This window comes from Centroberyx affinis, unplaced genomic scaffold (assembly GCF_046629955.1).
Source record: "Centroberyx affinis isolate AG114_WGS23_722 - 3 ecotype Tasmania unplaced genomic scaffold, CSIRO-AGI_Caff_v1 ptg001585l_1, whole genome shotgun sequence".
Classification (NCBI taxonomy): domain Eukaryota; kingdom Metazoa; phylum Chordata; class Actinopteri; order Beryciformes; family Berycidae; genus Centroberyx; species Centroberyx affinis.
The window spans coordinates 64,002-91,316 of NW_027280035.1; the positions used below are offsets into that span (position 1 = coordinate 64,002).

At 44.1% G+C, this 27,315-nt stretch overlaps 2 protein-coding genes across 2 annotated transcripts; both read right to left on the minus strand.

Annotated features, from left to right (window-relative positions):
- Positions 1-2,331: 2,331 nt before the first annotated feature.
- Positions 2,332-14,498, minus strand: cmya5 (cardiomyopathy associated 5). Its single transcript, XM_071527899.1, has 13 exons — positions 14,383-14,498; positions 12,609-13,260; positions 9,347-12,418; positions 6,352-6,447; positions 5,759-6,024; positions 5,221-5,345; positions 4,947-5,081; positions 4,212-4,358; positions 3,840-3,987; positions 3,298-3,431; positions 3,021-3,138; positions 2,678-2,854; positions 2,332-2,584 (listed from the first exon to the last, which is right to left on the minus strand). Exons 1-13 carry the CDS (start codon positions 14,496-14,498, stop codon positions 2,332-2,334), a joined length of 5,439 nt encoding a protein of 1,812 aa, XP_071384000.1.
- A 1,139-nt stretch (positions 14,499-15,637) lies between these two features.
- tent2 (terminal nucleotidyltransferase 2) lies at positions 15,638-22,186 on the minus strand. Its single transcript, XM_071527885.1, has 15 exons — positions 22,125-22,186; positions 21,632-21,804; positions 21,353-21,472; positions 20,970-21,225; positions 20,767-20,881; positions 20,601-20,689; positions 20,426-20,489; positions 19,988-20,054; positions 19,679-19,755; positions 19,344-19,472; positions 19,187-19,230; positions 18,281-18,417; positions 17,452-17,543; positions 17,239-17,318; positions 15,638-17,117 (listed from the first exon to the last, which is right to left on the minus strand). Exons 2-15 carry the CDS (start codon positions 21,766-21,768, stop codon positions 17,031-17,033), a joined length of 1,494 nt encoding a protein of 497 aa, XP_071383986.1. The 5' UTR covers positions 21,769-21,804; positions 22,125-22,186; the 3' UTR covers positions 15,638-17,030.
- Between the last annotated feature and the right edge of the window lie 5,129 nt (positions 22,187-27,315).

The following is a 27,315-nucleotide window of genomic DNA, read 5'->3' on the forward strand; positions in this document are numbered from 1 at the left end:
ATGTCCAAGTCATCTGCCATGTGAGGCACAGACTCCTGCTGAGGCTTCCCTTGGCTCTGTTTAATAAGTGTAGTAGCGGAAATTAAACAGCACATTAGGATCTGTTGTTAATTCTGTACTTTCAAACATATCTTGAACATTTGCATCTTTTCAATAGCTGTGTTTTTACAACACAATTTCCACACCATTCCTGCTCCAGAACAGAAATGGGTTAGAAAAACATGTTGATGATGCAGTGAAATTGGTTCTTAACTTCAGCTGTAATGGAAACAAAGCCTTGTTAACATTTGTCCCTGGTTCCTAAAGTGAGGCTGTCCCTTTTACAAAGAGCTTTCCCTCCAGTTCCAGCTGAGCAGCAGCCATGTAGCCTACTGCAGTCCAGCAGATCACATGGAGGCCAGCAGCTGTTCTCTGATCATCTGCATGTACGCCTCCTCTCCTCTCTTTCCCTTTCACTTCTTCTTCCTCTCACCCTCCCTCCCTCTCTGTCTCTCCCACTGTGCTTACCAGAAACAAAGAAATATGTCAGAAATGAGGGGAAAAAGGTGTGAGAGTGCCTGGAAAATAGTCATGTAATAATAATGGGAGAAAATGGATCTGTCCTCTGGAAAACCATGTCACTTTATCATGAGGGTGTAAGCCATAAAAAGCATCCAGTAGTCTGAGTGGGTAATCGATTTTGCAGAAAGGGATAGGTTTAGCAGCAGCTGTTATAATAACATTAACATGGAAAGAAAGAAATGTATTTGTCGAGCTGATTGAGACCCTGAGGATATTTCCCATAATGGAGGCTAAACCCAGCCAAAATCAGTTTACCCACATTTATTTATGGAATATAGAGCTTACCCACCTTTTTAGGCTTTTGAGAAATTAATATACATCATAATAAGTAGTGTTGAGCTGATATATGTTATATGAAGATAGGGTCTTGAGGCAAACAAAAACTCACAACTCACATGATTTTCTGAAAATATAATTGATTTTTGTTTGTATCGGTGGTTGTTTGGTTCATGATGATCACTGACTGGAGGTTATAGTTTGCCTTCTTTGTCATTTACCACTGCATCACTGCTTTTAAGACTTGTCAAAGTATGTCTCTATCTACTCAGGTGATTTCCAAACCATTTTCACTCCCCTTACCTGCAGGTACAGGTCTGCAGGTCTGCTACGAGCTGCACAGGCTAAGAGCATGAAAAACTTGGGTTTGACCACAATATAGACTTGAAGTGGGACAGAGAATTATGTTAATGTTAAGATGCTTTTGAGAAACCCAGCAAATATTACAGCTGATGGAGCACTGAGGCCCTCTAGTGGTGAATATACTATATGTTTGAAAGCTAATGAGCTGAACAAATGCTGGGGAACCAAAACAAACAGCAGTTTAATCAGTCCGGTTGTGCAAATAGAAAAATAATCATTTTCTTTCAACTCAAACGTGAAAATCAGTTTACAAGACAGGGAAAGGAAAACAGTTAATCTGCATTTGCCATGAGTCGCATGTAACAAAACATAGAACTGATCACATCTGTTTACAAAGGTTATTTACACAGAACAGTCGCCTATTCACAATATGAAATACAGTTCAAAAAGTGCTACAGTATATTTCATGGAGCCATAAATGAAATATCTAAACTTTGGGGTGACAAAAGACTTGTTCTATTACTAGTCTCAGTCCAGATTGTAATGATGCAGTGTGTGTTTGACTTCAACCTGCAGTTAGACAGAGTCAAACTCACAGTACCTACCTATCTATCTATCAGGGTCAAGGGGCTGCAAAACAGGAGACAACTGGAAACAAATATTTCATCGAACAGAACAAAACTAACACCATCACATCAGCATACATTATGGTCAAAATTACCATAAAAACATCTCACTTTGCCCTTGACAAACAACAGACAAGACAATCATCTATGAAGAAATTCCAAGGCACTCAAACTCAGTCCAGTCATATTTCACTTGGATTGTCATGTCATCATTCATTTGGATTGTTTCTGTTTTTCATATTTACAAGACCTTTCTGTTTCTGTTACCATAAGAATTAAATGTTCAATTCAATAAAAAAGACACAGGATCTTAAATGGAGTCCCGTAGGCCTACTGATAAAGCTAGATCTTCTCTATTTCCTCCTCATTGAAAACACAACAAAACAGCAACAGCATTATGAGGCCTCCAATGAGGAATGGGATCCGATCTTGTCTCTTGCCTTTGCTGTGGATATCATTATGTCCTGTGTCATATCTGCACTTCTTGATAATGCAAAAGTGTTCATTTCAATCATCAGAAATCATTCCAATCAACAGAAATCAAACATGAGCTATATACTCAGAGCTAGCTGTGCTTGGTGAACTCTGGCACCTCCGGCGCCATGCTGACCTCCAGGCTGCCCGGCATCTCCAGGCCCAGAGCAGGGTGGCACGGCTGGGCGAAGCGGTGGCTGAGGGTGCCTAACAGCTGCCCGCTCTGGGCGTTATAGAAAGAGAGACGGCCATGCTGGTAATCCAGGAGGGTACCAACTCGCTCTGGCATCTCCATCGCAAACACATCAGACTGAACATCGTCATGGAGCAATTGATACCTACAGCTGGAGGGACAGAGAGAGGGAAGGTGGAGGGTTTTGGGCAAAACAATGATAGGAAATATCTTAGAAATGGGAAAAGAAATGCTTTGTGCGTACCTGGATGGTGTAGGGATACAGCGCAAACACCATGACCTGCTGTTTTCCCCTAGTGGGCTGTTTCTGTTGACTGTGCCATATGCCACTCCCAGCCTGTAGGCACTACTCTCTGTGACAATGGTCTCCCAGTAGTAATGTCCTCGCACTGGCAATAACTCACCCAGAATGGACGGGCACCTGGAACACACACACACACACACACACACACACACACACACACACACACACACACACACACACACACAAACTCTGGTTTAAAAATCATATTCATTCCTTAAGGGTTTCCCAGGAGGGCCTGAAGAGTGGAAAGAGATGTTTCTGTGTTTCAGAGTGTGAAACTCACTGGTTGTCAGTGGGCGGTGTGTCGTCATGTGTGTCCTGGGCGTAGTGCAGCGTGGTCTGGTCCTCTGACAGCTCCAGAGAGGGGTGAGCGGAGGCTTTCAGCAGGTGAAACCTCGACCCTGACAACAGACACGGGTAAGAGGAAGGTAAGAGCAGTAAACAAAAACGTGTAAAGCGAACTGAGGGACAAAAATAATGTGTAATAATGTATTCTGTGTTTGTATGTGTACAGAGATGGTTAGATTGTGTGTGTGTGTGTGTGTGTGTGTGTTTCTCACCTTTGGTGGATATGAGTGCAGCCTCACTCTGTTCGCTGGCTCCAGCCTCATTCACAGCTTTGATGTAAAACAGATAGTTCTCATTGGGCTGCAGGAGAACCTTCTGCTCACCGCCCACAATACCTGAGATGGACCTACACACACACACACACACACACACACACACACACACACACACACACTGTATAATTCAAGGAATAGACTTTTGTACATTCATATGTGTCAGTGTATAATAATAAATGCGACTTTATTTTTGCTGAAATTTTTGTCCAGCTATTTTTTAAATTTAAATTCAAACAGAATATGCAATTAATTATTAGTTTGTTTTAAGCTAATTTGAGTACCAAATGGGGGGCTTTCCTACATACATAGGATAATACAATGAGCATCAGAAAATTCAATCACAGGAAAGTATTTCAAAATCAAATTAGTAGACTTTTCTGTGATTCACAAATTCCCTGACACTGTCTGACCTGTTCTCATGCGGTAAACACGAACATGAATCAATGCCAAATCCTACTTGACCCCAGTCTGAGACCCACCTGAGCCCCTCTCCCTCCAGTTCGTACTGGCGGCAGTACTCCAGCGTGTAACTCTGTCCTGCAGTCTGTTTGGCTGAGCTCCAGCGCAGTGTGGCCGAGTCCCACAGGACACTGCAGCGCTCCGTATCAATCACTGGCACTGAGGGAGCTGGCAGGGTGTTACAGAGAGAGTGAGCAAGACATCTGAGATCATAATAATGTCATACTTTATTGGGGAAATTCTGTTGATAGTGATATTGTGCAATAACAAAAATCACTATTGAACACTGTCTAATCACTATTGAGTTTTATTTTCATCTAAACTCTCGCCAGCATGCCAGCAAAAAAGAAAATGGTGATGACAGTTAGATTGTCTCCTGTATGTGGACTGACCGGTCCTGAAGGCCAGTCTCTCGCTGGGCAGAGAGCAGCCGGTGTAGTTGACAGCCATCACCCAGACCTTGTATGTCTTGTCAGGCTCCAGCTCCTCCAGGACGCAGTAACTCTCCTTCACTGTCACACGGTACTCCTCCGACACCGCTGGGGACAGCAGGAACCAGACTGAACGTTTTGTGTGTATGTGCATACTTAGCACAGAAATATAGTGCCAGACAACAGAAAACTGCAGACTATTACTTCTGTGTTCTCAAAGATAAGGACAAGACTAGGATTCAGATTTCATATATTACTGTATATCATTATTATATCATTATCAGTATTATAGCATTATGTATAGCATAGTGAAGTAGTAGTGAGAGTTTGTTATATATTTGTTTTTGATTGATTAATTGTGAATATTCATGCATACATTTTATAAGTCATGACAGCTCCTTACATTTCATTTTCCACTCCTTGTTGCCATGCAGCCTAATTCATTTGAGATTTTTTTTGAAAAACCAACAAAAGGCCCTTTTTATAAACTGACACAAATATTAATAAATATTGCAATTTTCTACTGAAATATTAAATTGTCAGGTTTTCTCTGAGCGGCACATCAATTTGAATAATTTCCCTTTTATGAGGAATATAGTCTGAAGATGATGATGAAGAAAAAAGACAAAGAAAACAGAAACCTTTCAAATCTGGGCCACCACTTTGAAGTTTAAGTTGGATCCTGGCAGTATTTACCTCCTTGTGGATCCTCCATACAGTAGACCTGGAAGCAGTCTATGATGTCTCCAGGGTTGACTCTCCAGTAAACAGTGACACTGGTGCTGGTGGCGGAGCCTTGCTCCTGCGGCTGCAGTGTGGGCTTCTGGGGCACTGAGGCACAGACCGGGGAACGTATGCACTTAAGATTTATAATTAATGGTTTGTGAAAAACCTAGCTATAATACATACTCACAGACATAAACAGCAGAATTCAGATCTTTCTTCAGAGATGTGCTCATATCAGACCCACCTGGGATTCCCTTGCGTTGTGCGAGGTGTGAGTTGGAAACGTTGCCCTTGGCATAGTCTTCAAACACCAGTAATCCCCTGGGACCCAGCTCCAGCGACATGGCTGACTCCAGAGCCGCCTTGAGCCTAAGCAGACCACACAACCACAACACTGAGCCTCTACCACAACCACAGGGTTTTCACTAGTCAGCGTCAAAAACCTTCTTTGCTAAAGGTTAAGGGTGGAACAGAACATGGAGAGGAAAATCTACCCCTACAATTCAGTTTTCAACATCAATTTAGCATGATAGCATAGCACATAAGTTATAGATCTCAAAGTTCTGCGGGTCAAGCAGCATGCTGTATTGGTTATCACTCTCTCCAGTTATTTGTTAGTATATATCCTTGTTAGTGAACCACAATCGCTCACACTCCATTCTCTGAAATTAGATTACCTTGCATCAATGTCTTCAGGTGGCTAATGGGAGAACAGAGTGCAGAGGGATTTATCAGAAACTTGTCACAGACCCAGACCACTAGTGAATGACCAAACATGACACCATTGATATTTAAGTGTTACAGGCTTCGGAGGTCCAGTGTCACTCACCCGTGCGTCGGTCTCAGCCTCTCTGGCCGCCGTCTCCAGACTGCCCTTGGCGGAGTCGATTCCCTCCTGAAAGGAGACGATCTGGTCGTAGAGCTGCTCCAGCTTGGCCTTCTTCTCCTCCTCCATGCTGAGGGACATGATGTTGTATTGCTCCATCACCAGAGCCATCATCTCCTCATTCTGGGCCTGCATGGCCTCCTCGCTCTCCGAACACTGGTTCTGGACAGGAGGGAGATTAGGCTTAATCAGTATTCACAAAGGAAATGATTTGTCGCTGTAGTGTCATGCCACATAATAATTATGACAGCATTAATTAATTAGAATTAATAAAGTCTCCTGATCTGATGGCACAGGTTAAGAGGGATTATAACAGCCCTTATTGAAAGTGATTAACTTTATCAACACTGGCACTACAACACTACAGGATTAAAAGAATAGCTGTATTTATAGATAGATAGATAGATAGATAGATAGATAGATAGATAGATAGATAGATAGGGCAGACACCTGAGTGGGTTTGTCTCTCACAGAGTCAGTGTGCTTTACCTCTACAGAGTTGTAGCCCAGCTCCAGCTCGGACACCAGGTCCTCGATGTTCTCTGACCGCCCCTGCAGCTCTGAGATCCACTCGTTCAGCCTCTCCTGTTACACAAACACTTGCAGGTAAAATATCACATTTTTACACTCTTATCACAAATGAGCATCACTGTGTAGACTTGATGTGAACTGGATTCTATTAAACCTGACATTAAAGGATAACATCAGTGTAATTTTACTTTCTTTTCCTATCTCCATCATTGCCCATGAAAAGTCTAAACCCGCCGCTGTATTTGTCACAGTCAGAAGCTTCTACTGTCTGTTCTACTGCAGGTCAGCCTGACCTGGAAGTCATGGGCTCCTACTGTTTCAAAAAATACATTAAAAACAGCTCTCAGAGACATACCGCTGCCTTGACTAACATCATACATCATGTTGAACAATACGCGTACTGCAGTTTTTCCTAACATGACTTTACTATGCAGCTAATTATCGCATTTAATGGGGACTATTTTCTCTATTTTCATTTATTTTTCCATTAATGAGCCTTGTTATGTTCTCCTGGTGGCAGTAAAGAGGCAAAACTGGAGAGGGAGGCAAATACATACAATGATCTCTTCACATTAAATCCTGGCAGAATGGAACTACTTTGGATTGTGCTGTTATAAAATTATTTATAACCTTATTACCTATTATACCTATTATAAGTAGGGAAATTACACCTGTGTTATCGTTTAAAGCTGCACTGGGCATCTACTTTGGCGGCCTCAAGTGGCAGACACATTATTAAGGGCTTCACCCAGATATTGTGTAACATGACGCACTCCTCTCACCTAACTTTCTTCTTCTTCTTAGTGGCTGGTAGGGGTGGAGATAATGAAAAAAAAATATCTTTGCAGCAGGTTCAAACACCATAGGTGAGTCCAACACCTGATATTTATTTGGGCACATATGATGAATCTACAGGGTCTCAATTAGTGGGAATGTGATGTTCTTCTCTGCTGCAGCCCTAATTTGTTTGATTTAGACTGATAAGACGGGTTCATTTTTATGTAAACTGTCTACTGCAGCTTTAAGGGGAAATTCCATGCTGGATATTCCAGGAGGAATAACAGTGGCAATCCCCAATCATCACCTCAACACTGCTCATAGGGTGACAGCTCACAGGCATTTAACTAGGTCATGTTGTGGTCACTCTACCACTCCTTGCGCTTCTCCATGCAGGATCAGAGAACAGGTGTATGTGTGTGTGTGTGTGTGTGTATGTGCATGCGTCTGTATATGTGTGTGTGAGAGAGACGGTGTGTGTGCATGCATGCTTGCACACATGCATGTCTCAAAGGGTGCAGGAGTTAGTTACACATAGCTCAGAAAATTGAACGGGATACAATTCTGCTGACATGTTTTGGTAAACTTGCCCCGATCAATTTTCGCCTCCGGAGAGTATCTGAACGGGCTATAGTTCTCTGTGCTGCAGCCAGACTGGTCTTATAGCTTTGATCTTTGTCGTTTTTAGAGACCAGCTGTCAATTTTACAAATAAATAAAGCATCATACATAGACAAGGCCTGGGTCAAATAGTATTTGCAAATGACTTTCATGGTTTTCTCCAGCCTTCCTTTGATTTAGGTGCCAGATGGAAAGGGATTGCCACATAGGAAGTGTCAAAGGGATCAGATAACCAAAGCAAAGCATTTGAAAGTCAATTTATTAAACTTCCAAACACTTGATGAAATGTACTCATGCAGTGAACCCCACCCATCTGGAGCTCACCCATAACTGTACCTTGTATGCTCAGGTTGACTGGCCTCCCCTGTCCACACACATACTTTTCTGGGTCTATTTCCTGATTATTTGCTCTAATATCTTTTAAAAAGTTGGTGGAAATTACGGTTTATGGTTTGAGGATCTGTTTTTTTTTATCTGTCCCTAGGGTCAAAACTGAATTAGGCAAAAGAGCCTCTGTTTACTCTATTGCCTCTTCGTAGAACTCACTGCAAAATGTTTTAAAGCCCAAAGAGTTGGTGTCTCTTGTTTTAAACTGATAATGAAGTAAGGAGCTGTGTTTGATTTGTTTAGTCAAGATTTGAATAGGTTTGGCCCATGAGTCTGTAGATTTAATATTGGACGAAGATTTTACTTTGCTCTTATTTTATGTGAGTTTGATTGTATGTGTCTGTCTTGATGCTACTTCTTTGGCCAGGTCTCTCTTGATTCTTGGTCTCAACGGAACTACCTGGCTAAATAGAGGTTAAATTAAACCAAAACACCATGCAGGTAAAAAGAAAAAAAACAAAGAATTATTTGCCTCAGGTCTAATAAAGATTAAGGAAAGCAGATGGCTGACCCCGTGCTGACCCAAAGGGACCGCGAGGGGGAGAACAGATCACATATCAGTCTGCACTTGATGATGTCACACTGGACCTTTCCACCGATCAAAACAGAGCATTACATCACAGCCATTCAATGTGCTTGGCTGGAGCCTGAGAGCAGACTGAGAGCATGCAGCCTGCCAGCTTGACCGAGAGGGTTATAGCTTGCCCATCTAATTTAGGACCAGTTTATAGTATGATGTGCCATACTAAAGTGTGTGATGATAATAATTATGTGTCATAATAATGGCGGTAAAGTGCGTGACGATGAGCTGCGATGAGATTACAGCATGCCATCATTGTTGATGATTTAAATTGAAGCCTGCTATAAATTATCAAACATCCGGGAGACAATGTTGACTCTCATATAAAGGGCAGAAGAAAAAGACAAACATGTTATCTCTAAATCCATTCCACTTATCACATATGTGTTGTCACCTTTGAATCTTGTGTTGTTTCGAATGTTTATTTATTTTTAACAACTTTTCTTTTTAATGTAGTTCCCAAAATGTATCTTTTTATATATATTTTCCTATTCCTTGTGTTTATGCCTTTTGTAAAGCACTGTAAACTCTCATTGTAAAACTATACTTTAAGATAAGTGATACAAACAAAACATATTTGCATTCATACCTTGATGTCGTCATATGCACTGTCCACAGAAGTCACCTGGTGGTCCTGATGCTGTCCAGACACACAGTCTTCCTCTGACAGCAGGCAGCCACAGCTGAGACAGAACCAGTCCATCCCCTGCAGCTCAGCAGCCGCTCGGGCCTGGCGCTCCTCCTCAGCATCAATGATATCATAGTCAGCCTCAATGAGCTCTTCTTCTGCAGGCAGATCCAGCACTCTGTCCTCCATCTTCAACTCCATCTCCGTCTCCATCTCCATCTTCATCTCCATCTCCATCTCCATCTCCATCTCCATTTCCATCTCCGTCTCCATCCTCTCTCCTCTCTCCTGACCAGATTCAGGTCGTGGCTCTTCTGCAACTCTCTCCATTTCAGGCTCTGCCATCTCTCTGGCTTCCAGTTCGGATAATATCTCATACTCCAGCTCCTCAGCAGTCACCTCTGGACCCTCTGCAACCTCTCTGTGTAGCTCCATCTTTTGCCCTATATCCTCTCTGTGCAGCTCAATCTCTGGGCCTATCTTCTCCGTATTCATGTCGGTTTCTGGAACATGTGCAACCGTGTGCATCTCTGTCTTTGGCTCTGCATCCTCTGTTTCTGATGTTACATCCTCTCTGTGCAGCTCAATCTCTACATCTTCTTTATTCATGTCTGTTTCTGGAACATGTGCCATCTTCTGCATCTCTGTCTTTGGCTCTACATCCTCAGTTTGTAATGCTACATCCTCTGTATGTAGCCCAGACAAATCCTCCAGGGGAGTGAAGCTCCTCAGGGGAGAGAAGACTCCCTCATCTTCCTCCAAGTCCTCCAAGTCCATCTTTTGCTCCTCTGCGTCGGCCTCCTCTGTGCCCACGGGGGCTGGAGGTGAGGGCCACCTGTCTAAGTCCTTTGTGGGTAGCTCTTCCTCTGGTTTTGCTTCCAGTTGCAGCTCTGTCTGTATATCTTCGATTGGTGGCTGAGGAGGTTCTGAGCATGGTGCGGTGGTATCAGGAGTTACGAGGTTCTCACTTGTGCTGTCAGGCTCAGGAGGAGCTACCGCATCAGTTTTTATAACCTTCTCTGACCACTGACTTATCTCTATGTCCATCTCTACTGCTTGCCCCTTGGGAACTAGGAGGATTAACTCATCACCATCATTTACAGTCTCTGGAACAACAGCCTCAGTGTCGTCTGCAGATGTTTTAGCTTTGATTTCAGCTGTCAGTTCAATTTTGTCCCATTCTTTACCAGTTACTGACTCCTCTTGTTGACTCTGATCGGGTTCAGGGACTTCAAGATGTTTTTCATCTGCATCTGGCTTGACTTCCTCTGGCATCAGAGGTTCCATTACTTTGGGTAAAGTCTCAGTTTTAACCTCTGATTCCTGATCAGTGCCCACAGCTTCTTTTTGTTCCTCTGGGACCAACATTTGAACCTCTGGTGTCTTAGCACTCGTTACCTCCTGAAGAGCAATCTGCACTTGGGTTTGAATCTCTGTTTCACCCACTGCTTTTTCTGTTACTTCTACTACTGCTTGTACTGTAGGCTCACTATCGGTGATAACAGGTGCCGCTTTTTCAGGCACAACTGCTTCTGTTTTCCCACCCACCGGTACTTCGGTTGATATTTCAGCTTCAACTGAGGGTTCAGCACCGGAAACCGTTTCCTCTCTTACGATTTCAGGTTCTTTGACTTCAGCTGGAGCCTCTGCTTCGGCCACGATCATCTCATTTACCTTCTCTACCTTCTGATCAGCGGCCACAATCTTGGTGTCAAGAGCTGCCTCCTCAGACAAACTCTTCTCCGTGTTTTCTGTTCCTCCTATTTTAGCAGGAACCTGTGCTTCAACTTCTATATCTGTTTGTGCTGCAGGTTCAACGACCATCTGAGGCACCTCACTACTTACAGGTGCTTTCACCGCTGGCGTCTCCTCTGTAGCCTTCACAACCACTTTGGCTGTTTTTTCCATTACTTTTTGTGTCTGAGATGTCTGTTGTGATTCAGTAGTGTCAGGCTCACTCATTTTCTCAGCAGGCTCTCTCCGATGTTCCTTCCTCTCCTCTGTCTTTTCTATTTTAGTGTCCACCTGTTGTGTTTCAGGTACAGTGACTGGCTCCGTCTGGTCTGTCTTTACCTCCTGTTTCACTTCCTGGTCCTCCATCTTTTCAGTTTCTATAATTTCCTCTTTCTCCTCAAACTTTGCTGATTGTACATGTCCGCTCATCTCTGCTGCACTGACCTCCTGTGTCTTTGGTTCCTCCTTCTTTGCTCCCTCCCCTTCCTCATCTTCAACCACTCTTGTAAGACATCCCGTCAATTCAAACTTGCTCTGTGACCACATCATCCTGCCCTCCCTCTTATCCTCCTGTGAATCTGGTTGAACCTCCACTGTGGGAGTTTCATCTTTCAGAATGAACATCTCCAGGTATCCGTCTGCCTCCTCTGAATCTGACAAACGTCTCTTAAACAATCTCTCAGGCGCCATGCTCTCTTCCTCAGAGTATTCCTCGTCGCTCTTCCTCCTCTCCCCCATAGCGTCCTCGTATAGGTCCGAGTACATGAAGGACATGGCAGTGGGTTCCTCCAGCAGGATGGGGTCAATGATCTTAGGGGGCCCAGGGGAGAGAAAGATGGGGGTGAGGGTGGTCTCTTCACTAGTAAACAACACTGAACCATTCCCCTTCAGAGATCTCTGGCTCTCTCTTCTCATTCTCTTCCCCCCTCCCAACTCCAGCTCATCGTCCTCTCTCCGCTGCAGCGCATCAGCAGGGGCCCCGTGAACCCCATTTCCATAGAAAACTTCATCCAGGTGCTCCCCAGCTATCTCCACATCTGTGACAAAGACAAACGAGTCTTCTGACGCGGAGGGGCTGTCTGTGGCTGTCTCCTTGCCAGGCTTTAGCTCCTCTGCTTGGGGCTTTGCCGCAGGCTGTTCCACCTCCTCCTGCGGCTCTGGAGCTTGCTCCCCAGGAACCACCTCATCCAGCAGGGTAAACTTCTCAAAGTAGTCCGTGTCACTGGCGTTGTCTTTCTGAGTGTGTATGTGTCCCACCTCTGTATCTGCTGAGGGCTGAGAAGAGTCTTGCTTCGAGGCCTGTGGAGAGAATGCAGCCAGTAAGTGAATCCATAGAGGACTTTGTAATGTTGAACCTACATACAAGGGCATTTGAACATCTTATTTTCATGTGAGTGACAGATCAGGTCATATCTCTACAACTAGTTCAAAACTAGTGTTAAAAACCTCATAATAATCATGCAAATCATTCAAATAAATCAATAAATACCTCTTGGTTCTCCAGTATTTCCACCTCCACCTCCCCTGGTAGGCCATCATTCTGTTGCTGTGCCGAGCCTTGGTGGTTTCTGGACCTGATCCTGGGAGTCTGGTTTAGATAAGACAAGTTGTCCTCGAGCTCTGTGCTCTCCTCCTCGTCCACAGTGGGCAGTTTGGACGGGACTCTGATGTTGAGAATCTCATAACCCTCTGAAATCAAACTGAACAGCTGCTGATCTTTGTCTTTGATTTCCTCCAAGTCCGGCCCCGTTTCTGTTTTCTCCTGTTTAACATTGGGAACGGAGACCTCCGCCATCTCAGGTCTCTCCACCCCCAGTACTGAACTCGATCTTGAGCTACCGGGTCTGCTCAGCCTGTCCCCCAGCCTGCTGATCCTTCCTCCAGACCTCGTCCTCCTGCGGATTATCTTCTCCTCATCAAACACAATGGTGATCTTGCCCTGGGCTCCGGAGCCCTCCATGCTGTAGGCTTCAGAGATGGAGCTGGTTTCAGAAGCCCAGGGGGTGGAGCAGCGGCTAGAGGCCGTCTCCCAAACAATACCACTGTCCTCGCTCTGGACAGTTACCATGGAGAAGGATGGATCCACCATCAGGCACTGCAGTTTGGGCTTCACAGACTGGTCCTGGACTACCTCTCGCAGGCTGGAGGACAGAGGAATGAACAGAGTTAGAGGAAGGAGTAGAGGCCATTTTTGACGTTCACATGAAGTGAAAGGGCATGACTAACTGTCAAACTGCAAGAGGAGATTCTTTTGGCTCAGCTCATGGAAATTCAAGCAGAGAACAAACCATTTAATCAAATAAAAACATAACACAGCACGTGTCAGCATTGAAATTGCTATTCACCTTTTGCATCACTGAGCTGGCAAGTTAGCAAGCTGATTTCTCAACATGAAAACACATGATAGTTTCAGGTTATCTTTTCTCAGGATGATTACTTGAGAAGTGTATACCTCGCAGCATTAGTGAATGTGCCGGTGCCGGTGTCTGCCAATGTGAGTGACGAGCTGAAAATTAACACTCTAATGTGCTCTGAGCTCGCCCTCTTGTTATGAATACAGCTTTGGCCCCAGCAGGGTTAAGGCAGGGTGACGTCCCCAAACGCTGCGCATGTAATATTAGAGAAGAGAAGACTGGCCCTCTCAGATACATATCCCCACGTATGAATATCTTCTACTATTTATGTCATGGCATGGATAGAGCATGCGTTATGAAACATGCTAAAATAAGATGTAAAATAGGGAATGGTGCATAATATTAGAGCTGCCTTTAGTGCAACACTGACAATAATTCCTTGTTTGAACGCATCAGCTGATGGCTTTCTTTCATTTGTCTCCTACACATGTAAATATGGGATAGAGAGAACAAGGACAGCAGATGATCATTGCCTGTATTGAATAAGATCAATGGAGTGCTGCTTGGTGTAACACCCGTTCAGTCTCTGCTCTCCAGAGATTGATGAGACACATCTTCTCTTGTCTCTGTTTGAAGCAGTTTGTCAAAATTTATCTGAGCTAAGGAGCCCAGAAATTAATGATTTCTCACAGACTCCAATTCCTTGGCCTTGCCCATGGCCCACAGTTCTGGAGCGACTCATAGGCTTCAGTCAAACACAAACAGGCCAACACAGTTCAGTGGCCCCAGTATAAGACCTCCCTGTGGATAATATACACCCCTTCACACAATGATAAAGTGAGCCATGATCGAGGTTATTCAGCTTGTAAGTTCCAGACAAGTGTATTAGTTAGAGAGCAGATGAAGCACCTGTTTCGCAGTTCCTCCACCTCGTCTTCATCGTCCTGGCCGATGGCCTCTGAAGCTTCACTCTGACACTCCTGTAACTCTGTCATCTCCGAGTCCAGACTCTCACATTCCTCCATCTTAGTGAAATCCTGTAACTCTCCTGTTGCTGTTCCCAATGTTTTTTTCTGTGTTTTTTTAGTGTCCTCCTGGTTTTTTCAGCCACTCTGAACTCGGAGGAGATGGTGTGCCTGTATGTGCCATCCCAAGTTGGGAGCTGTCCGTCTGACTCAGCGAGGGACGGAAATAGACTGAGTGGGGAGTGAAAAAGAGAGGTAGAGATAGGAACAAGGCAGTGAGGGGGTGTGAGGCGTGCAACAGAGCATAGTTCTCACTACCTCTTGAGTTGAGCGCACTAACAAAAAAAACCCTGAAAAGTAGTTTGATTTTCGATCACAAGAAGACTGTTATAGATCTAAGCAAATCCGAAGCCTACAGCTCTAGTACTGAGCCAGTGGCTGGAGGCTGAATGGGGCAATGTGGCTTTAAGATTAGAATTCCCCCTTTGCTAAGTTAAATATAGGTCATGTCCTGAAACAGTACCCCCTGCTCCCGGTGGCAACACTAAACAGGGACAGATGGGGGGATACACACACTCACACAATGTCTATCTTTCTTGAGGTCTGTCTGACACCAAACCCACTGCTGACACTATGCAGAAGTCATAAAACTAGGTGTAATAAGGCGTCAAAACCACAGAACGAAAATATCAGCCCACAAGCTGCCAGAGGGGCCGCAGAGAGCTTGCAGAAGGTCTGGATATCCAGGAATCATCCTTTTTTTCATAATCTTTTTCATGGCCGATGAATCACAAACACCTAGACATTTTGAATGACATCTGAGCTCTTAATGAGTAAAAGGGGAAAGAGTGCATTAGCTGGAAGAAGTGAAATGACACCCATATTATATTTGACAATTTCCAAAAATCTGGTGAAATTGGATGGATTAGGCCGATCAAATTGGATGGTATTTTTGGTTAATAGCTGTTACCAGGCTGAGCACAGTTACTCAGCGGCTGATGAGTGTGAATAACATCCGTGACTCTAAATTTATCAGAATATGCAGGATGGACCATTTGTATTTTATTTTTGTTTTTACCATTTTTGTCCTGTGACCCCTTGGAAATTACCTTAAAACTGGATGCCACCCAATCTCACTATGCAGTGGTCTTCACATAGAGACTGAGAATATAATAAAAAAAAGAAAACATCATCATACGTACATCTTCAGAAATTTAATCCTTTAAATAAACATTTAAAAGACAGTATGGTACAAAATGTACAAAAAGAGCCAAGGAACAATATAAACCAAATAGTCACAAAAAAAACCCCACACCCATCTATGTGTAAATTCTTGCACTGATTTATGTAGTTAGTGAATTGATCAAAAGCGACTGACTCATTAATTTATGTCATAAATTAACCCGGTTGCGGCTGGACTTTGCGACACAGAAACAGACACAGCACAGGCTTGACACCAGTTGAGGGAAAATAATACAACACAGCAGGAGCATTGAACATGGTATTAATATCCAGAGAGTCCGGCCTCTTGACACTCCTCTAGTAACTACCTGAATGTCATTAGATTGAGACGTTGACTAGCAAGTCAGATAGTCAAACATCACTTGTTGAGATGATCAGTTTTCAGAGGAGCTTAAAACATTGAAAAGGCATGATGTTATTACTGGAATAGGCCTTTAAAACAGCTGCAAAAAGTGTCTCTATAGAGTTTAAATCTACAGTTGCTTCAGTATTTACCTAAAAACATAGATGATGCCTAAAAGATGCCTTTAAATTATGATAACTGATCAATGAATCATATAAATCATGTAATAAGTTGATACAGAGACAGATTGAGGACAGAAAAAGATACCAGAACAAAAAAGAAAAAAGAAATTAAGAAGTTGTGGCAGCAACACCATGGTATCTTCAAAATGAGTCTGTACAGTATGGCTCTGGCAATGTGGATTTTACCAAATCTGACTTTACCCAGGGTGAAGATCAGAGGGCATAACCTTGGCTGAGACTGACGTCTAATCTACTAACCTTTGACCGGTCTGTCAAACCTTAATGCAGTTGCTTTAGTCTGACCTCGCTTCAGATATTAGCAGGCATCATTTTGTGTCTTCTGATAGTTATATTCAAGATGCCTCCTGGCAGTAATGCTGCGTGTGCTGGGAGCCTACAACCAACTCCAACACCACCGACCATTACCATCCTGCCACAGTGCAGCGTCACTCATCACCAGTTTAACAGCAATATGATTTTATTTCATAGCTCTCTGGTGTCGCCCCATGAATCTTTTTTTTTTTTTTTTCCTCCACTCTCTGTTACTTTAATATTATCAATGGCATAAATTTGGCAAACGTGGAAGAAACCTTTGTCCATGAGAGTAACATTTTCAGCAGGCTCTGCCGCAGGACCGATGTGACCGATACTCAAACCGCCAGATAAGAAGAGAGCAGTAAGTCAGAGTCCCAGGGTCGCTCTGCCTGTGTGGCAGGGAGGAGGCGGGTCTTCTCCCTCAGCGCCTCAAGGTCTCTCATCATCTCTGGGGACAGGCCTGTCTTGAGGTAGAAGGCTCCAGTCAGCTCCTCTAAGTAGAGGAATCCCTTATCTCCTGGACGACTCCTTATTAATGGTAGCTCTGACGGGGAGGATCGAGTTCAGGTCCTTCCTCCGCTGTAGTATCCCACATGACTGCACAGAAAGAGAGACATGAGAAGCAGGAGGATTATGAACAACTGGCAGCTGGGTCAAAGCAGCATGGAGGGAGGGAGAAATGTAAAAGTAGCACAGCTGGCCCGATGGACTAACGTACCTCAGCAAATTGAGCTTTGATGGCGTTAAACTTGGCCTTCTCATGGACCGCCCTGGCCACGTTATTTCTTTCAAATGGCTCTGAAACACAAGGAATCACCGTCACTCACTGGACATGCAGCATTACTGTGGACCTCTGTAACACTGTTGTTCCAGTGATTGTAAACTAATATTTATGGTGGTGGCAGCGTGTTATGTCCACTGTGATAGTTACCCTCCACACAGATGTATTTGCTTCTCCACTCTCGAGAGCCGGTCTTGGGCAGAGCTCTGGCCTCCCGTACAGAGATCACCTGCCTATCCCACCTGCATGACGAGGAAAAAAACAACAGCAAGGGAATCATTTGATGTAAATAAGATTTTTTTCAGCTAGCTGAAGCTAAAAGAGTCCTCCTTTAATCTCCTAACTTTGAAGATGGTCACTTTTTCCTTTTAACTGTGTCAATTCAGGACACTGTCAAGTTTAATAAAATTCTGTCTAAGATTTACCTTGCCTTCCTCCCATTGGAGGGGGAAGTGAGCATGGGGCGCTGCAGGCTTCGCTCTCAAACAGCCAGCCTCTATGGAAATTGCTACAATGCTTTTAAATGCATAACAGTGATTATTTTTTGATCCAACAAAAAACTTTGGGTTCATTTTCCCTAACATATGTGACCTTTTCCAGTGATTTACACTGTACAGTACTTCTAAATCCATACATCAAACAAGTAGAATTAAAGCATGTATGTACAGTGTGTGTTTTAATTCTCCCCCTGTGGCCACCCCAAGACATGCTGTGGCATGGTAACATACATAAACACCAGGCATCATAGCATGACATGTTAGTGCTGCCTAAGGCCAAAGGTCCCACCTGCCACTGCCCCTCAGCCAGCAACATGAAACCAGAGGGGAGACTGGAAAGCAAGGGTGAGGGAGAAGAAGTAGGTGAGAGGAGAGAGAGATGTGAAATGGGAGCAAGAAAAAAAAAAAAAAGAGTCACATGTGCACCTAACGGCTGCAGAAGCCTAGCACCAGACTCACAATGTCACATCCTTAGGAATTACCTGAAGACTGTGGCATAGTACTTGAGAAAGCCCAGCAGCAGATCTCCCAGGGAGGACTGGTTTGGAGAGATGTAGGGGGGGATGTGTCTGGGCCCCTCTGGAACCATGTCGATTTCCATCGAAGGATTGAAACACTCCTGATAAACAACATGTAGGACAAAGAGTCTGAGCTGGGTGAAATTGCTGCCTGGATGATTTGATGATATTAATTTATGAAAGTGTCATGCACCATTAGGTGCCTAGCCCTCATGGGCTTGCAAGACACTACAATAGCACAGCGTACACAGAGTACATCACATACACACATCCAACGTGGCGACACAAACAATCAACAGACAGGTTCTGTATCCACAGGATTATAGTATTTACAAAAACCCAGGGGTACAAAATACTCTGGCAAAATTTCTAGAGAGAGCGTGGAAAAGAAGACTAAGTAAAATCCTCTTCTTTGAAAAGCCATTTTAACATATGACCTTCACAAGACCAGAGCAAATCAGGATTTTTCTCTTGCATTTTCTTCAAATAAAGAATTCCTCAGATCACTACATAAAGTCACACAGAGTACATAAACGTTCTTCAGGTACACCTTTGAATCGACCTGCCTCAATCGCCAGAGGCAGAGTGCTAGTTCTCAACTGGGCGCACAGGGACCTTTGTCTTCTTTCTAAATAACGAATAATATATGGCTCTGTATAGAATTCAGACTTAATTTGAATATTTGACACAGAAATAGTTCCTGTCATTTTGTCCCTTGCCCGTATTTTGTGCTTGCATTGTTGGCAATACACAAATATAAATGAATTCTCCAGTCACTTATTGTAATGTGCCCTGGATAGGAAGGTCTGCTAAATGCCTAAATCGTTAATGGAAATTAAGTTATTTTGTAGAAACAGTGAGGACGCTTACTGGATAATCCTTCTGAAGAGAGGGAAGGACAGGTTCCTTAAGAGCTGGAAAACAAAAACACACAAAAGATTAGATTCATCTTAAGTCAAACTTATATATGAGGATGAAAAAAGGATTTGTTGGAGGTGTCTGAGCATCCGTGTGACTGTGTACTGACTCTGGAGGTAGTGCAGCACCATCAACACCAGTGTGTAGCTGCTTAATGTCCCCTTGCTGGCATCATTGATGTGATGGTGGCTTGCCCATTTCTTGACGACAAGGATGATGGGCCTTACCCTGAGATCAGCTGAAACAAGCATAAACACAAGCAAAAACACAGTAACTTAGCAATCTTCCTTTGAGGGAACAATTCCAGTGTATGTGGTTTGTACAAATGTACAGAGTGAACTTGGGTCTTACAGAGGGAGAATTGATAGAGGAGTCTAGCAAAGTCATTCCCACTGAAATCAAAGTGTGGGAAGTGGTAATGGAAGTAGCTGTGGTCTCACCCACCATAGGCATAACTCCTAAGAAGGAAAGTGTTTCTGATGCCCACTGTGTTGTTGATATTCAGATCAAACTCCAAACCACTAAAGGAAGGGGGGCAGAAAGAGAGAGGTACATTAGCCATCATCTCTAACTGATGACGCTGTAAACACTGGCTGCAGTGACTCATGTTTTATTCCCATAAATGCAAAGATCAGTCTGCAAAGTGGAAGGCTACCTTCAATTATTGTTAATGCACCAAAGTAGTTGTGATGTTTCGAGCAGTGGCTCTTCAAAATAACAGGCTTAAAATAACACAGAATGTTTTCTTCCTACCTGCCTTTCTCTCTGAATCTGAGGATAGGGACCTTGGCTCTGATCAGCTGACTCCTCTCTAGATACGCTGTGAATCAAAACAAACGTCATGGAATGCATGGTAGTCGTTTCACTTCACTTTGTCTCACTGTCAGCCTGAATCTTCCACTGAGTAAATGGCTCCCCCTAGTGGAGTCTGGGCTGAACATACGATCTGCCTATAAACATGGACATCACATGAACTTTCCCAAGCAAAAATCCTACTGCACAGAAATCCACACTGGATTCCAACCAGTAACTAGTTTGCTTACTTTGCTCAGTGGCACTTGTTGGTGACAATCAGACGAGGTTAAACAATATTTTTTTCCAACCATGTTTAAAAAAGTAGAAAATGAAGGGTGCATAACTCAATTATTCAAAATGAATTGACCTTTGTAAAAATGGTTTGTTAATACTCACACAGTGAGTTGAACAACCTTTGGAGAAGAGAGAGTACATAAATAGGATCAGGTTGGTGATCCATCTGAAAGAGAAAAAAAGAAGAGTGTGTGTGTGTGTGTGTGTGTGTGTGTGTGTGTGTTGTCTACAGTCTGACACAGCTTTGGACAATAGGGACAGATTCAGAAATACTCACGGATCCCACAACGACCAGACACAGATCAGCATCACTGGTCCTGCAGCCCAATCCATTCATGGAAGACCCAGTCAAGTAAAGCCGTGCCACTGTGAGAAGGACAATTAGTGAAGATGGATCACTGGAGGAAGCCAGAGCGGAGTATGACTATGCGTACCTTACATACCTGGAAAGATATTCTGTATGTCTCTCTGCAGCCGAGTCCTGCATGTCTCCTTCCTGGCCAAATCAGAAGCTTGCTGTTGGCACGCGTCAAACAGCTCCACCATCTGACCGCTCAACTGAGGGCACAAACACATGCAGTGATCACACTAACCCAAGCGTGCCTGCACACACAAGTAACTGAAGGTTATGTCCATCTCAATATACCTTGTCCTTGGCGTAGGCCTGCAGCATGTTGGTGCCTCCTGGGACAGCAGGCACCTGGGGATAGGGCTGGGACAGGGGGCTGGAATGGGAGTGATCAACACTAGAGTGGGCCATCCTAGACGTCCCCGCCACCTCTTGGTCAGGACGGTGCAGGGGAGGAGGGGTCTGAATGAGAGGACTGCCTCTCTGTTGGAGGAGAGGGGAGTCAAGGCGCTGGCGCTTAAAGGCATGGGGACTGCGGTCGTCATTCTGCCTCCTGGAGGAAACACAAAGATGAGGAAATGCATGCAAGGAAACACCATCCCTCAGACATGGGTATAAAGAAGGACAGAAGGGAATGAGACAGAGATTATTCAATAAGGAATGTATAGAAAATGTCCTACTTCCGCCCATTGGCCATAGTTGCCAGGTGAGGGCCCAGGGCAGGAGAGATGGGTGCTGTGGGCCTCCACTCATACGGAGGCATCCTCTCTAGGCCAGCTGGCTTTGGGTGAACATGGAAGCTAGACACACATATACAACATTACTGTACCTGTAACGACAGGAAGGTCTGAACAACTGACCATTATTGTGAGTTTTCCATTTGAGATTGATATTATATGGCTTTTGTGATGTTGTTGACGACCAACACAACAACAGTGTAAACCAGTTTCTTCAGTTACCTGTTGTTGACATTGAGTCGCGCATCAACCAGTCTCTGGTGGTGCTGATGATGAGGCACCGGGGGTCCCGGGTGGAGGCCGTTACTGTGACCCCTGTAGGGCGGACGCCCCCTCGGCGGAGCGCTGCGGGAGAACATGCTGCGGTTCTTCACGGAGGACGAGCATCAACTTCGCTGTTGTTCGTGAAAAAACAGAGTGACATTACAATTAGGAAAGTCGGTACTGACGGAAAAATGTGGCACTCACCATTAATGACATCATTAACCAACATTAGCGATAATGCCGAGTGACTACCGAAGAAACCGAAACTTATTGGTGAGCGTGCAGCGTAGCTAGCTAGCTAACGTTGAGCAACGGTTAGCAAGCTAATGCAGTCGTCAGAAACGGTATTAACGGCATTAAAAGCATATTCTATGTAGATTCACATTGCGTTCCCTTGTGGATGAGATAAAATGTTTACTTAAATACTGAAATCATATGCTACACAACTTACCACATCGCATGTCACATGTAAACAAAACTGTGATGGTGCTAATCTCCTAACGTAACAACTTCCGCATTGATGCCATGACGTAATGCATGAATCGATTTAAAGGGGACGCCACTCAATTTAAGAGTTGAACAGACAGTTAATATTGAACAGACAGTTCATATTTATGAACAGGAGCAACTTTCACCCCGAGCCACTCAACTGAGGACCAGAAAACAAAGTAGGCTACTAGCACTCATTACTGTAATGTCATCCGGTGTTGCTCCGTACACACTGAATGGGAGGCTGAATTTGTATTCAATGTTTGTATTGAGCTTTATAGCCTAGTTTTGGAGTTTTAAACCAGAAAATGTAAGATTATTACCAGAAACCCCCCATAACCATCCCTGTGACTCCACCTCTTTTAGGATTTATTATTTTATTCTCTATGGCACACTTTATACCTGATGACATGTTTGAGTCTTAAGTTTCTCTGGTTTCCAGTGTCAGGTTGTTCATGTTCATAAATATTTGACTGTCCGAGGCCATTGGAATGGCGTATAGAAATTCTTAAAGTGAGTGTTTGTGGGTGTGAGGGAATAATCTTTATTGCCTCATATATACTATAATATGTTATTTATAATATGTTACTGGCTATTTACATTCAAGTTAGCAATTTTAAACTTTGTGGATGTGAGGGAATAAAGATTATTCTCTCACATCCACAAAGTTCAGAATTAGATGTTGGCCCTTTTCCACTTTTTGCTGACTTGATTTTATCTCAAGAAATAAAAAATAACAACAACCCTCAATAACAGAACTAATGCAGATTAACAATGACCTCACACATACAACAGTGGAAGATGGATTTGAGAAAGGCTGAGATGTAGCTACAATAACAATCTTTTTGAGTTCTCATAAATCTCATAGGCTTATTATAATAGTCCGAAAATGATCTTGTGTAATTCAGTCACTTAAATCAAAAGCAAAATGGGGATTGGAATTGTCCTACAGCTCGAAGGCTGCCAATTTAAACAATTTAAAAGGCAATTAATTGAAAGACAATTGCCCAAATCGAGGATGGATCTCTGTTTCCTGAATTAGCTGTAATATCTTGGGTTATAATAGGCAAATAACTGACCTCTTCAGTGGACATAACAGAACAAACCTAGGATCGGGTTGTTGGAAGAATTGAAATTAAAGTAAGCAAATGAAAGGTTAGAGTAGAGAAATACAATTTTCTTTTATCTCTTCGGTGTTTACTTTCTAATAAGCTTTTTTATTTTGTAAAAAAACAACAAAGCATCAAATGACATCAGTCCCTTGAGCGCCGGGTGACGTCACTGCGGAGGACGGTGTCGTGACGTAGGCAGTTCGATACTGATTGATCTGAGTAGGAGAGAACCGGATGTATTAGCCAGATGTGTGTGTGTGTGGGGGGGGGGGGGGACATTTAAAAAAAAAAAAAAAAACCTCTGGGGCACACAGGGAGTCTGTGTGTAGGCTTAAATCAATATTCAATATGAAAACTGTAGGTTATCTTTATCTATGCAAAATGACCCCACATAACAGCGTTGGTATTGAAAGCAATAATTTGTTATATTAATTATTAAAAAGCCCCGAAAGTGAAGTTACATATAAGATAAGAGAGCTCCGACTATCAACACTGTTCTGGTAGCATTACTGGACACCAAGGATGAAATAGCTGTAGTCTGGGCGCGAGAGAGAGAGAGAGAGAGAGAGAGAGAGCGAGAGAGAGAGAAGAGGGGGTGTAGCCTGTGAGCCTATGGTAATGAGAGAGAGAGAGGGGGAGAGAGACGCGGGTGGACAGTGTGATGTTCTGTGCGTTATCTGCGGGCTAAATGAGGGTTGTCTTTTCCAGTCAGACAGCAGGGCTTCTCCACCCTTCCAGCGAGGATCTGTAATTCACACGACAATAGCAGGGTGTCAGTCGGATCTCCATAGGACTCTATACTGGATCTCCCACAGCGCTGCTCCATCACCAAACGCGCAACACATACACACACACACACGCACACACACACGCACACAGACACAGGACACTTCGCCTCTTTGAAGGAGAAAAAGAACAAGACGAACGATTTCCATGCCATGTGCGGAATGAAATGTACGTGTGATTTCATCCGGTGACAGCAGAGGGAATGGAGCAGTTGCTATCAAATTCCTGCAGACGCACCGACGGTGAAACCGGGGAGACTGTCGTGTAGAGGAGAAGACCTTCATACGCAGCAGCCAATCCGAGAGATTCATTTTTTTTGTATTACCCGACGCAAACAGTGAAAAGGAACAGTGGTCAGGTGTCGTTTTTCATTTCGACCACAACAATGGGGTAAGTGTGATTATTATCCCGCAGGCTGACTGAGTTTTCGTTTCCCCCGTTTGGTATTCATATCAGCTGCTGCGGCTGCTTCACTGGGAATGAACTTCCCCGAGATGGAAACTATACCGGGCATAACACCGTAATGACCTGGATGTAATCATCAAAATCTATCTAGTATGCATTACATGATGCCTTATAATCCTCACATGTCATGGATGCACGGATCAGGTCTATCTGAGATGTATGATTGAATGGAGATCCTTTGGGGGCCTTGATGTGATGCTGCTGTCCTCATGTTGGCAAAGCTCTCTCCATCACACTTTACAAAAAAGAGCAAATACTGAAGCGTTACCTTAGCTACTTCTCTTAATTCCTTCTGAAAACATTATATCTGAAAGAAAAGACTCAGTATAGGCCTATATGATGAGACAGGAATGCAGGTGCACAAGTTGCCCCATCATTAAACTTTTAGGATCAGAACAGCGGGGTAATGCAGTGGTGCCCAAAATGGGATCCGGGGACCTACCGAGGGTCCGTAAGGGGGTTTCTGGGGGTCCTAAACCAAATGAACTATAGTTTAATTTCACTATTATGTCACTCACCAGAGGTTAGCACAATGAGAGAATGTATGACAAGGATGACAATGTTTTATATGTTCCGTTGTCCCACCGTTTAGTCCCCACCTACATTATAGACAGTTATGTAATTCTGTATGAAGGCATGTCTAACAGCAGTTCTCCTCAGATCGCGTGCCTTTGGACAGAATATTATCAAATAGGGATCTATGTGTATGTAGCCTATTTGAGGCTCTTTAAAATGAAAATGTTTGAGAACCGCATAAGGTTAGAAGCAGCGACTCTACAATAATCCCATAATGCCGCTGACAGAAAGTGGCCTGCTGTCTCTATGGCGGCGTGGTGACCGCTGCCTCACACATCCTCGGTAACAGGCGCACATCAGTGAAATGCCAGCCATATAGCGCGCGGCACTGTTCATTTGCATGTCCCCTAACCCTGAGCACAGCAGTCCGTTTCCCCTGCCGAGTCTGCCGTTCGTTAACAGCCGCCTCCCGCAGCTCATTGTGATTAATTGCACAGTGGGATGTTAACAATATGGCACAGGCATGGCGCGATTTCAAGGCATCAGGCAAAACTCCTGCATTAACTATTTATGATACTCTAGAGGCTTCCCAGGCGCCCACTCTGCCCTCCTACTGTGTGGGCAGCAACATCACCCAGCGGTCTCCCACTCGTCTCCCACTCTGCCTCACTCTCCACTGGGCTCTGCCAGCTGCTGCTGGTGACTAAGTTGCTGTTATGCAACTGACTCAACCAGTCATTAGGTCCACAGTGGAATACATATAGGAATTTGTGATAAATAACATTACATACAGTGTGTGTGTGCATGTGCCTGAGCGGATATGCGTATTAATGTATGAATTTGTGCAGGTGCAGGTGCAGATGCGATGAAAGTGTATGGATCATATTGCTTCTATAGATCTGATGCCTGGCTGTGTCTGTGCCGCTGCCTGTCTGTAGCAGTAATGGCAGAGACAGATAGAGTCATATTTCACTTCCGGCCCCATGGCTCAATACCAGCCACTTACAGCTCTAATGGTAATGGCATCGAGAGAGAACATTAGTGTTGGTCGAGAACTGGAGATGCCTATCAACACTCTCTCCGGTGCAAACTCACTTCCTTGGGCAAATACAATCAATGCGGAGACTGAGTGAGTTTCTCTGTCTCTTTCTGTGTATGTGTGTGTGTGAATGAGAGATGATAGAGGGAGAAAAGGAGAGAGATAGAAAGAGAAAGAGAGAGAGAGAGAGAGAGTGTGTGTGTGTGTGTGTGTGTGTGTGTTTATAGTTCAGGTCATCCGAGGCGCTCCCAGTAGATGGAGCAGCAGAGAGCTCTCTCATTAATGACCTCTCTCTACCTTAAATAAGATCTGCTCGCCTTTAAGCTCCACTCTGTTAAATTAATGAAAAGCTCTGGAAAGAGGGACAACTTCCAGTGCATACAGAGAGAGAGAGAGAGAGAGGGGGGGTGGAGTTCTCATGAGATGGCCTGTTTTATCATCCCTCTGTTTCACTGTCAGCATCTGCAGAAAGAGGGGCAGCTGTACAGTCGAAGGGGACATACTGAAGTAGAAAGTAAAACTCAGCCTTTTGTGTGATGAAATGACATGTGTGTAAGCTGTGGGGATAAACGCCCTGACTTCACATCTGTGCATCAACTCCCTGAAGCAGAAGAGGCCCTACAGGCAGCACCTGCCGTCACTCCTGGAACTGCAGATGTGTGTGTGTGTGTGTGCATGCCCCGGACACCCCTGAATGGAAGGGTAGGAAAGCTACAAACTCCCCAAAACCCCTCTCCCCTTTCTCTCTCCTTAATATCCATCTCTGTGTGTGTGTGTGTGTGTGTGTGTTTGTGTGTGTGTGTGTGTGTGTAAGACCCTATAGGTGCTATGACATGCAGAGCAGCATGTAGTTCACCAATCAATACATGTTAACACGTGTACAGCTGAGGGTTTGTGACACAGGTCTGACTCCTTACATCACAACATACTTTACATCACAGCATACCTCAGTCAGCATACCTCCATCCATCCATCCATCCATCCATCCATGGTATTTCACCTCAGCCCAATTTAACACCATACTGTGTTTGTGTGTTTGTGTGTCCGTGTGTGTGTGTGCATGTGTGTGTGTGTGTGTGTGTGCATATTCAAACCCACTCGTGTAAAGGACAGTTTTTCACAGCCTTTGTGTTTCAAATACTTGAACTTCCAGAGCGTCAGACAATGAGAGCGAGAGAAAGAGGGAGAGAGAGAGAGGGATGAGATTAGATGAGAGGGAGATGAAAAGAGAGGGA

Coding starts and splice junctions, on each gene's coding strand:
- cmya5 (XM_071527899.1), bottom strand. CDS start 14,498: ATGGAGGAATGTGAGAGTCTGGACTCGGAGATGACAGAGTTACAGGAG. Junction 12,419..12,608: donor AAATACTGGAGAACCAAGAG/GTATTTATTGAT, acceptor TTCTCTCCACAG/GCCTCGAAGCAAGACTCTTC. Junction 6,448..9,346: donor GTGCATATGACGACATCAAG/GTATGAATGCAA, acceptor TTTGTGTAACAG/GAGAGGCTGAACGAGTGGAT.
- tent2 (XM_071527885.1), bottom strand. CDS start 21,768: ATGTTCTCCCGCAGCGCTCCGCCGAGGGGGCGTCCGCCCTACAGGGGT. Junction 21,226..21,352: donor ACTATGGCCAATGGGCGGAA/GTAGGACATTTT, acceptor TGTTTCCTCCAG/GAGGCAGAATGACGACCGCA. Junction 20,490..20,600: donor GTCTGGTCGTTGTGGGATCC/GTGAGTATTTCT, acceptor TTTCTCTTTCAG/ATGGATCACCAACCTGATCC.